At 40.9% G+C, this 12233-nt stretch overlaps 1 protein-coding gene across 1 annotated transcript in view; it reads right to left on the bottom strand.

Annotated features, from left to right (window-relative positions):
- Nucleotides 1-253: 253 nt before the first annotated feature.
- Nucleotides 254-12233, bottom strand: part of LOC122556295 (rho guanine nucleotide exchange factor 4-like) — an 84402-nt gene continuing 72422 nt past the window's right edge. The window contains exons 9-10 of the mRNA XM_043702924.1: nucleotides 5557-5803; nucleotides 254-351 (exon numbers count right to left, since the gene is read on the bottom strand). Of these exons, the coding sequence (XP_043558859.1) occupies nucleotides 254-351; nucleotides 5557-5803 (345 nt within the window). The remainder of the gene's footprint in view (nucleotides 352-5556; nucleotides 5804-12233) is intronic.

Genomic DNA, 12233 nt, shown 5'->3' with positions numbered 1-12233 from the left:
GTAAGAGCATAACTTGAGTTTTTAGTAAACAGAAAAACTTCAACTGCTCTCAAAAATAGCCAAATCATTTTCTCTGTGCGTTAATGCAGAACAAAATTATAAATCTATTCTTCAAAATCGATTGCAATTTCATTATACATGATATAAGAGAAAATCTTTCCCATCTAATTTATAATAAAGTTTTGCATTGCACACAGAAATTTAGTGGCTGCTTCATATCTTCTGTTTTATTTCCAGAATGGATGTCTAGGATTTATTTATTTAATATCAGCAAATCACCTCTTTTCTTCTTCATTGGCTTTTTTGCAAGAATTTTCGCCTTCTGTCTTTGGGCTTCCGTGATGACAAAGCCTTTAAAAAGTAACATAGTGTAATATATTAATGCAACTCAAAACTTTTGGAATAAGTTTTCAAATGTCTTTATTTTTAATAAGTACAAAGTAATCCAATTCAATCTGAGGTATTTGATATTTAAACTAAGGTAAGTAATGGAAAGAAAGAATGTCTCATTAATAACAATGTAATATCGAGCTAAATGTGTAGCTGGAAAATTTTCTGTAATTGTTGGGGTGGATTACTTACCACAGGAAGAGACTTTGTCACTCACAAGGAGAAAATGTAACAATTTCAAGAAACAAGTGCGGGTATTCTTTATTTACCAAAGTGAATTCTGTTCCCTTAAATAATATTGTGGTTTTCAGCATCTCTTTCTCCAGTGTCTTTCTTCTGTCATTGTAATACACCTTTCTTTCACCGTCATTATGGAAGGGGCACTTCAGTGCAGTTTAGATTACAAAATGACAATTGACTTGTGAAAGATTTTTGTGATTGGCTCATCATGTTATTTGTTTTGTGGATTCTGCCTTTATTTACATGTTAATCATTAACTTCATCAACCTTGGTATGTTGCTGTGTTTCTCCTTACAGATAATGTCGGATGGATGTTATCTTGATCATGGCTACTGGCATTGAGGTAGGGGTTTTCTTCCATATAAAAGAAAGTGGCTGGTACATTGAAGGAGTTGTTAAAGGTACTTTGTGTTCTGTGTTTGTCAGAGTGAGAAGAACAAAACATAATAGAATCTTGAGAGAAGTCTCTATCTTCACCTTTCCCATTCATTTGATGCTCTTAGAGGTAAGGATGTTCCAAGATGACATCCTGAAAGAGACTGAAAAACACTGTGGCCTCATGATGTTCTCCAATTTGTTGGTGTCTTGAACTATTATGAGCACACAATGAGTCTAAAGTCCAAATTATAATTAGAATTAGCTTTATTGTCACATGTACTCAAATGTATACAGTGTAAAGTTAACAAGTCATCATTTACAGCTGGCATCTAGCCTCTAGTCCATGTCAGGTCTTAAATCCAGACCACACTGGGGTTACCTCGAGGCTCTCAAGGTCACTCTGGAACTAGCTCAAGGCTGTATATCCACGGAGGCCATCCAGGCTGAAAGACCACCACACCAGGCCACCGAGGGACTGCCATGTCAGGCCACCAAGAGACCGTCATGCTGAGCCGGGACACTGCCACACCTGGCTGTCAAACGGGGCTGGGAGACCACCACACTGAGCCGAGAGATCACCATGCCAGGTTTGTGCTGAGGACGTCACTGAGAAGAAAGAAGGGAAAAAAACACAAACGATGAAAAAAAGAGAAAAGAAAAGAAATGGACAGAGTGGACAAGCTCCAGCTGAGGGCTCCTATTCTGTCACCATCTTGGAATCACTTTGTTGTGTTATTCATTCAGTGGTGAGCTTAAAACATGGATTGCCCTTTAAGAATGGTTTTGATCTCTGATCTATGCCTTTTCGGTTCCATGAAGTACACCATTTTCAATATCTTGCAATGTAAAAACTTCTCCACCAATCATGTAACTTGCAGAATTTTTAAAAAATTATATCTCCGCCACATGTTTTTTTTACTGATCCTCATTTAATAGTTCCATGAATAGCTAATATGATGTACACATTGATGAAGAAAACTGACTTCTCATTCCCTGTGAGACTTTCAACATTCAACCATTGTAGCTTAGTTGCAAGTTCACTGTATTCATCAAAAACTGGACTGTTCATCATGGGTTTGTAATCTATAAACTTGCCATCAGATGTAATGAGAATAGCTTCCGAGTTGAAGTCTCTATAGTTCCAGCATGTTTAAAAGCAGAAATTTCATCATACTCTGCTGTAACGTCAGTGTTTTTGTGATGCAGTAAATGCATGCTCTATCAATCCGTACCATATGTTGATGTCTCAAATTCTTTTCCATTTAAGGGATTCAAAAACTTTTGCCCATCAAATCTTTTGCTATATCAATTGTTGCAGCTTTTTCAAGATTTTTGACTTCCATCAGCCAGTTAACAAATTTCTTCTCAATGAAGGTATTTTGATGCATTTTCAGACAAGACCACTGATTGCAAATAAGACCACGTTCCTCAAATTCCAAGACCAAGCCTGCATATTCATCATTTTTGCTTTTCAATTCTTCAAGTGGTGCTTTTTAGAGCTGTTTTGAGTTCAGGAACTGGAGGCGCATCTGGAACTGTGTTGACCAGCTTGTCAAACTCATCTTGTCACAAATTCATGCAATCATTGTTTCCACTAACATGGATGTTGTTAAAGTAGAAATGAGGTAATGAAGAAGGAGATACAGTTACAGATACACCACTAACCTGTAATCCATAATATGGGTCAGTACTTGGGTCATGTATTCTAAACATAGATTGGGTAAGAGTAATTGCGTATGAAGATATCAGTGCACAAATCTTTCAATTATTGGAAGCTTCAGTGTTGAGGAGTATGTCTCTTTGGAGTATGGAAATATTCAGTAAACAATGAAAGAGTGGTAAAGTCTCTGGAATGTTTGTACACCTAACTGTAGCTCCCAATTCCTTACTCCCAATTCCTCTGATTCCACTGCATCTGCTCTCAGGAGGACCAATTCCATCATAGAATATCCCAGATGGCCTCCTTCTTCAAGGATCACAATTTCCCCTCCCAAGTGGTCAATGATGCTCTCCAGTGCATCTCCTCCACTTCCTGCACCTCCGCCCTTGAACCTCATCCCTCCAATCACAACAACGCACAGAACCCCCTGTCCTCACCTTTCACCCACCAACTTCTGGATACAACACATCATCCTCTGCCATTTCTGCCACTTACAAACAGACCCCACCACCAGGGATATATTCCACTCCCCAACCCTATCTACAATCTACAGAGATTATTCCCTCCGCAACTCCCTTGTTAGATCCATGCCCCCCACCAATCCACCCTCCACTCCCACCACCTTCCCTTGCCACCACACCCACACCTCCATCCAAGGCCCCAAAGGATCCTTCCACATGCAACAGGGATTTACCTATACCTCCACACAAGTTATTTACTGTGGCCGTCGCTCTCGATGTGGTTTCTTCTAAATTGCAGAAACAGGAAGCTAACTTGTGGAACATTTCAGAGAACTTCCCTGGGACACACACACACCCTGTCGCTGAACACTTCAACTCCCCCTCCCACCCCGCGAAGGACATCTAAGTCCTGGGCCTCCTCCAACACCAAACTCTAGCCACCCAATGCCTGGAGGAAGAATACCTCATCTTCTGCCTTGGGACACTCCAACCACACGGGATCAATGTTGATTTCAACAGTGTTCTCATTTCCCCTCCCCCACCCTCTAACTAGGCATCACCTTCTTGAACTGTCCTGCCTGTCCATCTTTCTTCCCACCTATCCATTCCACCCTTCACTCCGACCGATTGAAGATCTCATGCTTGAAATATTGACTTTCCTACTCTTCGGATGCTGCCTGACCGGCTGTGTCTTTCCAGCACCATGCTTTTCAACTCTAGTTCCCATACTTGCAGTGATTAACAAGCATGTGCCATTCTTTCTTAAGCAATTGCATAGCAAATGACGCTGTTGCACAAATCCACCATGGCACATTACTAAAGTCCCATCTTTTTACATATCTTCAGAGTATGTAGTCACTACCTGTCACATACAATCAAGTATAATTGCATCGTTGCTCTTTGGGAAGGGTTTCCAAAGATCAATCTTTCTTGCATTTGATACTTGCAGTAGTACATCAGTTTTTCCTTCGACAGAAAGAGCTTTGGAATCAATGCTGTTCCAATATTTGCCCATAAACTCCACTCTGCCACTACTATCGCTCTACATTATATTTAGAAAGGCAGTTGAAATGTCTTATGTCACATTCAATCTTGGGAAAGACAGACATAAATTCTAGCTTCAAACACAACCATTTCTCTTTACCTGCTATACCATATCACATGTATATTTAGAGTTAACTTCTTGGCAGATCAATTGTTTTTGCTTTGAATGAATGCTTTCATCATGCAGCGCATGGGAATTTAAGAGGGAAATGATCGGTGCAGTGTAATGGAGTACAGTCGGTTCTGACATAAAGCATGTTTCTTCAGCGCAAATTGACTTTCACGCGATTGAATAATTTAGACTGTTATTTGTAGAACGTGAACTTTCCTTACCTGTATGGGCTATAATACAACTCTGGCCCCACTTGTTTAAATGGCTTGGCTATTGCATGATTTTCTTATAAAGCAAGATCGCACAACAATGGAACTATCACGTCATATCAGGACCGACTGTAACTTCCACCCTTCTCTCTATTGTTTACTAACATATTTTTAGAGCCACTAGTGTAACTAATCGGCCAGAAGACACAGGAATTTTGCGTAAGCAAAACAATCAGAGTTACTGTAATAAAACATAGCATCTTTATGCAGAGCTGCTTCTTGGGTTCAGACAGGCTTGAAAAGTTCATTCATGAGATGTGGGTTGTCACTGGTTCGGCCAGCATTCATTGCCTATCCCCAGTTACCCTGGAGATGGCAGTGGTGAGCTGTCTTTATCAGCCCCATTGTACTTTGCTCAAAAACTGCATGCATTCATGTCGAACTCTGAGCTCAAAAACTGCATGAATTTATGTAAAACTCCATTATCTCACTTTTTAGATTAGAAACAATCTAAACATCATTGCATAGACAGAAAACACAGGGGCCAACACCTTCAACATATTGTCTAGCTAACACTATTGTTAACAGCTAACCCGCAAATGCAACTTTTTAAAAATGAAAGAAGTGAAACTATCACTGTATTCTAACAGATGAAAGGCTTAACAGACAATCAATTTTTCAATGTATAATTTCAGTTACATCACACTTGTAAATTTTTGCTATAAATTCTGTGTTAGGATTGAGCCCTCCACTATCACCTGATGAAGGAGCGTTGCTCCGAAAGCTAGTGTGCTTCCAATTAAACCTGTTGGACTATAACCTGGTGTTGTGTGATTTTTAACTCTATCTACCTCAGAGAGGATACATAGAAGGATACATAGAAGGATAGATCCATCAAATGGGATTCTTGTCAGTTCATGGCAAAAGTTAACCTTTTTGAGAGATCAAGAGTGACTTAGAGCTTGGTCTCATGTTAACCAATTATTGATTTGCTGCACAGAATCCCGTTTGCCATAGGCCAAACTACAAGTATTCTTAACTCAAGCATAAACCATATTTTACCTGATTCTTCATCATTTCTAACCAGTTTTCTTTCATCCTCAAAGGCATGAAGCCACAGCAGTTTCTCTGAAGATTTCTTTGCACAGAATAGATGCACCTCATCATCTACAAGCTTACTTTGAATTTTGAAAGCATTTTTAACCTTGACATTGAATTCCCAATCTTTTCCATCGTTTATGTCTACCACCAGAATATTGTCAACATCTATTCTGTTCTTGTAGTACAAGATGTCACGACGTAGAATATCCTGTGAAATATGGTACACAATGCAATTGTTTATTTAAAATCTGTTGATCTATTAAACTTGACAAGCATTAGCAACAACAGCTAAAACCATTTCACAGAAACATAAGGCTAAAATATACACTGAGTATAGGCACCCTGAAACCCTTTGTAGATTTGGGGAGTTCTCATTTTGGCCAATTTTCTCCATTTTAATTTTCCGGATGCTAGCTCTTTAATTAGCATAAGCCACATTTGCGAGAGGAAGTTCCAACTTATGGAGATGCCAGCCAATTGGAAGCCAGGCACCCCATCAAGATCACTGGACATATCTGGTATTGTAGGGAGTATCGGATGAAGAGGAATCATGAATTCTCCCATACCTGGGCAAGTCTGGAATCTCTATGGAGCTTAGTTCGTAGATCCTGGAGAGATGCAATGGGGTCTTGTTTGACAGAGCAAGAAGGGGTAGGGTGGAAACTGTTATGATCTAACTGAGTTTACATGTGTTGACAATGGAGCCCCCTGTTTCATAAGTCACCACACAAACAACAGCACTTTAACAAGGAGGAATAAAGACAAAGGCAGTGACCACATAGGCAGCAATTCAAACAGAGCAGGAAACCTACACTGCTGTCTGACCCAGCAGTAACATGCATAGCTGCTGCCTTTGCTGTCTGGACATCAGAGTTCCTTCTAAGAAAAATAATCAAAAAGTGAAATTCACAGCTGACCTTGGAAAAGGCTGTGTGTGGGAGCTCTCAGCTCGGGAGGAGTTAGGTGTGCTTTCAAACTGTAACCTTACAGTTATTCTTTTGTAAATCTACAATAGGGAGTAGAGGTTTTTTTTAATTATATGTTATTGAGATCTGTCTCTTGATTAAACTTTAAAAATATAAAATGTAGGTACTAAGTTAGCCTGGAGTATTGTTTTTAGAGCAGTAAGACTATGCTATTTTCTTGATCTGTACATTCTTAAGGTGCAAAGATGGTGTTTAGTAGAATGGTGTGCTCTTCCTGTCAGATGTAGGAGGTTAGGGAGAGTTTTGTATTATGGATGAATATATCTGCAGGAAATGTGTTTGTTTGTGAATCCTGTCAGATCTCATTGATCGGTTAGAGTGACAGAGGCAATGAGGAATTTACAGGAGCTAGGGGCTATGATGGATGGCAATTATAGGGAGGGAGATAAACCCCAGATAGTCAGATAGATGAGTTATTACCAGGAAAGGTAGGAGAGGGAAGCAGGTAGTACAGGAGTCTCTTGTGGTTATCCCCATCTGAAACAAATAGCTGTTCTTGAAAATGTACAGGGTGATGGACTTTCAGGGGAATGTAGCACTGACAGTCAGGTTTCTTGTACCGAGATTAGTTCTAATGTAACAATGGGTAAGTCAGGTTCCAAACAATTGATTATGATAGGGACTCCAGTCAGAGGGACAGACAGGCGTTTCTGCAGCTGGCAGTGAAAAATCAGAATGGTGTGTTGCCTCCCTGGGTCTAGGATCAAGGATGTTTTGGAGAGGGTGCAGAATATTCTCTAAGGGAAGAGGGACCAGCAGGAGGTGATTGTACACATTGGAACTAACAGCATAGGAAGGGAAAAGATTCTGAAGAGAGAATATAGGAAGTTCAGAAGGAATTTAAAAAGTAGGCTTTCAAGAGTAATAATATCTGGATTTCTCCCGGTGCTATGCTAGTGAGGGTAGGAATAGAGGATAGAGCAGATCAATGCATGGCTGAGGAGCTGGTGCAGGTGAAAAGGGTTCACATTTTTGAATCATGGGAATGTCTTCTGGGATAGAAGTGACCTGTACAAGAAGGACGGATTGCAGCTGAATTGGAAGTGGACTAATATACTGGAGGGGAGATTTGCTAGAATTGCTCAGGAGGATTTAAACTATTTAGGGAGAGGGTTGAATCCCAGGGAAATAGTGAGGAAAGAGCTCAGTCTGTGACTGGTACAGCTGGGAAAAAGAGTAAGTCAAACAGACAGGGCAGGCAGGAACAAAGTCGAGAATGAGGTCACACTGATAAATTAAATGACATTTACCTCAATGCAAGAGGCCGAACAGGGAAGGCAGGTGAACTCAGGGCATGGTTAGGAACATGAGACTAGGATATCAAAGCAATTACAGAGACATGGTTCAGGGATGGACAGGACTGGCAGCTTAATGTTCCAGAATACAAATGCTGTGGGAAGAATAAAAAGGGGGTCAAGAGAGAAGGGAGGGTGACAGTTTTGATAGGCGATAACATTGTGGCTATATTTAAGGCGGATATTCTCTGGAATATAACCAGGGAAGTTATTTGGGTGTAATTGAGAAATAAGGAAGGGATGATCACCTTATTGGGATTGTACTATCGATCCTCCCCCCAATAGTCATTGGGAAATTGATAAGAAATTTGTAAGGAAATCTCATTATCTGTAAGAATAATAGGGTGGTTATGGTATGGGATTTTAACTTTCCAAACATAGACTGGGACTGCCATAGTTTTAATCGCTTGGATGGAGGGGAATTTGTTAGATGTGTACAAACAAAAAAACCTCTGATTCAGTACGTGGATGTACCTACTAGAGAAGGAGCAAAACCTGACTTATTATTGGGAAACAAGTCAGGGCAGGTGACTGAGGTGTTAGTGGGGGAGCACTTTGGGGCCAGTGACCATAATTCTATTTGTTTCAAAATGGTGATGGAAAAGGATAGACTGGATCTGAAGTTCTAAATTGGAGGAAGGTCATCTTTAGGCAAGAATTTTCAAAGGTTGTTGCAGGTAAACAGACAGCTGGAAAATGGGAAAATTAGATAACGTGAGTCCAGAGACAGTATGTTCCTATTAGGATGAAGGGCAAGGCTGATAGGTGCAGGGAATGCTAGATGACAAGAGAAATTGAGGTTTTGGTCAAGAACAAAAAGGAAGTGCATGTCAGCTATAGACAACACATATCAAGTGAATCCCTGGAAAAGTATAAAAGCAGTAGGACTATACTTAAGAGGGAGGTCAGGAGAGCAAAATGGAGACACGCGATAGCATTGGCAAATAGGGTTAGGGAAAATCCAAAGGGATACTACAAAACATTAAGGACAAAAGGGTAATTAAAGAGAGAATAGGGCACCTCAAAGATCAGCAAGGCTACCTATGCATGTAACGGCAGGAGATCGGGGAGATACTAAAGGAGTATTTTCCATCAGTGTTTGCTGTGGAGAAGAATATGGAAGAAAGAGAATGAGGGGAAATAAATAGCAACCTCTCGAAAAATATCCATATTACAGAGGAGGTGGTGCTGGATTCTTAAAACACATAAAGATAGATAAATCCCTGGGACTTGATCAAGTGTACCCTAGAACTCTGTGGAAAGCTAGGGAAGTGATTGCTGGACTCCTTACTGAGATATTGTATCATTGATAGCCACAGGTGAGGTGCCAGAAGATTGGAGATTGGCAAACCTGGTGCCACTATTTAAGAAAATTGGTAAGGAAAAGCCAGAGAATTATAGGCTGGTGAGCCTGACATCTGTGGTGGGCAAGTTGTTCTAGGGAATCCTGAGGGACAGGATTTACATGTATTTGGAAAGGGAGGGATGATTAGGAATAGTCAACATGGCTTGTTTTGGGAAGTCATGTCTCATGAACTTGATTGAGTTTTTTGAAGAAGTAACAAAGAAGATTGATGAGGGAAGAGAGGTGCACGTGATCTGGATGGACTTCAGAAAGGCACTCAACAAAGTTCCTCATGGTAGACTGGTTAGCAAAGTTAGATCACATGGAATACAGGGAGAACTCGCTATTTGGATACAGAACTGGCTCGAAGGTAGAAGGTAGACAGTGGTGGTGGAGGGTTGCCTTTCAGACTGGATGCCAGTGTTGTGCCACTAGTATCAATGCTGGAGCCACTGCTTTTCATCATTTATATAAATGATTTGGATGTGAACATAGGAGGTATAGTTAATAAGTTTGCAGGTGACACCAAAAGTGGGGGTGTAGTGGACAGTGAAGAATATTACCTCATAATACAACAGGATCTTGGTCAGATGGACCAATGGGCTGAGGAGCGGCAGATGGAGTTTAGTTTATGTTAATATAAGGTGCTGTATGTTGGAAAATATGTTTTCTGTATTCTAGCTCAGGATTACTGCAGTTGCACTGCTTTCACCAATCTGTAGCAAACTACGGCTCTGAGGGCTATCATCTGGCGTTTTTTCTTTAACGCAAAGATTCTTAATGCTACTCTGACTGAATAATGAAACAATTTCACTGCTCTGCCAGCAATATTTTTCTGTGTCACCAAAAATGGGCATCACTTGACTTTCCAAGTTGCAAAGCATTTCTGGTATTTCAGTTATCTATCAATCTAGCTTCCATTCCAACTTAATGTCTAATAAAGCAGATATGTAGTCCCTTCCAATGCACAGAGGCCATGGGGAGGACATCCATCTCTTCAATTTCATTGACCTGCACTGGACAGGATTAACCACCTGATCTACAAGTTGGGTGTAGACACCTATCAGTACCTGTTAAATGAGTGATCTGGTTGAATGACCTGGTTCTCAGTTAGGCATTAATTGCGCAAATAGGGGCTAGAATTGGGCCATGAAGAGGCAACCCATTCAATGGCTCCCTCATGCCTGTAAAATCATGGCAGGATAGAGAAGAGTAGTGTAACGATTGTAACAAGGTCAGTCAGATAGACGTCAAAGAATATGAGTTCCCTGATTGGGCCTGTTAATCAATTGTCAGGTGTCCTGTTCACTCTGAGAGCTGACTCTGAGGAAGATGGATTAGTGTCAAGGATTCTCCATATGTTAATAAAGGGTGACTTGGACATGGTATACTGGCCTCTGTGGAGTTATTTCAGTGGTGATGAGAGAAAAGCGCACTCCGAAAGAAATTCATGTGCAACAGTCAGCTTTGAGTTGGGTTAAGCATTTTTGTCATCATGCCGTTATTTGGGAAGCTTAACTCATTCGATTCTGACATTAAAGACTGGGCCCAGTATGTAGAAAGAATGTTATTTGTTGCTGGAAAATTTCATTGGAGCAGATGAGCAGCAACAAATAATTCCCTTGACAGCTTGTGGACACACAGCTTTTCAGGTTATTAGGAGCCTGACTTTCCCTGAAGCACCAGATACCAAAACCTTTCAAGAGTAGGTGGATTTGGTTAAGGAATATTACAACTCCATACCTTCTCTATTCTGAGACTATCAGTTTTATTCGGCAATTCAAGAACCAGGGGAATCCATATCGAGATTTTTGACGAGGTTAAGACAACTGGCAGAGGCATGTGACTTTGGTTTAATGCTTACTGAAATACTGAGAGACTGTTTGGTATGTGGGATTAATGACGTAACCATTCAAAAGCGTCTACTAGCTGAAGCCCATCTGGACTTCAAACAGGCACCACAACTCGCTTTATTGTTGGGGAATGAGGCAAAAGTTGCAGTTTATTCTGATGGAAATGGAGACTGCACACCATGGAAAGTCCATCTACATCTGGTTTCGAACTACATCTGGTAGAATTGCTTAGCAACATCCAAATCAGAACCAATCAAAATAAACGTCTGGTTAAATGGTCAACATTTCTAATGAAGGTCGATACCAGACACTTCAGTGATGACAAAAACAATCTTTAACAAACTTTGCTCTGGATTCCAACACTGACCTTTGTGCAAAATCTCAGCTAGACTGAGAGGTTATACCAGGGAACCTTGACAGATTAAGGATATAACTTTGGTTATGGTCTCTATGAGAAGTATCTGGTTCAGTTCCCATTGACTGTAGTAAAAGGCTTGGCCCCAAGCTTGATGTGATGAAATTGGTTGAGATTCATCTCCATTGGCTCAACATTTTTCGATTAGAAAATGGCTGCCTGAATGAAGTCCAAATTAAAACACCAGAAGTTTTTAGGAAGTTCTAGGCACTATTAGAGGAGATAAGGCCACCTTGCGTGGCGACCAGGAAACAAATCCACGATTCTACAAGGCCCATACAGTTCCATTTACCTATGGTAAAACTAGAGACAGGAATCAGAAGGCTTGAAAACGAAAGAATCATCAAACCGGTCCAGTTTGCTGTAATATCGACCTTGAAGCCTAATTGGTCAGTTTGCCTTTGCGGGGATTTTAAATGAACGGTAAACAGCTTTTCACAGCTGGATAATTACCCTGTCCCTCACATAGGCCTCATCTTCCGCCTAGGAACCCTCCAATCACAAGGGATGAACTCAGATTTCTCCAGCTTCCTCATTTCCCCTCCTCCCACCTTATCTCAGTCCCAACCCTTAGACTCAGCACCACCTTCTTGACCTGCAATCTTCTTCCCAATCTCTCTGCCCCCACACCCTCTCCGGCCTATCACCCTCACCTTAAACTCCTTCCCACCTATCGCATTCCCAACGCCCCTCCCCCAAGTCCCTCCTCCCTACCTTTTATCTTAGCCTGCTCGGCACACTTTC

This window comes from Chiloscyllium plagiosum, chromosome 13 (assembly GCF_004010195.1).
Source record: "Chiloscyllium plagiosum isolate BGI_BamShark_2017 chromosome 13, ASM401019v2, whole genome shotgun sequence".
Taxonomy (NCBI): Eukaryota; Metazoa; Chordata; class Chondrichthyes; order Orectolobiformes; family Hemiscylliidae; genus Chiloscyllium; species Chiloscyllium plagiosum.
This window is presented reverse-complemented; position numbering and strand designations above follow the sequence as displayed.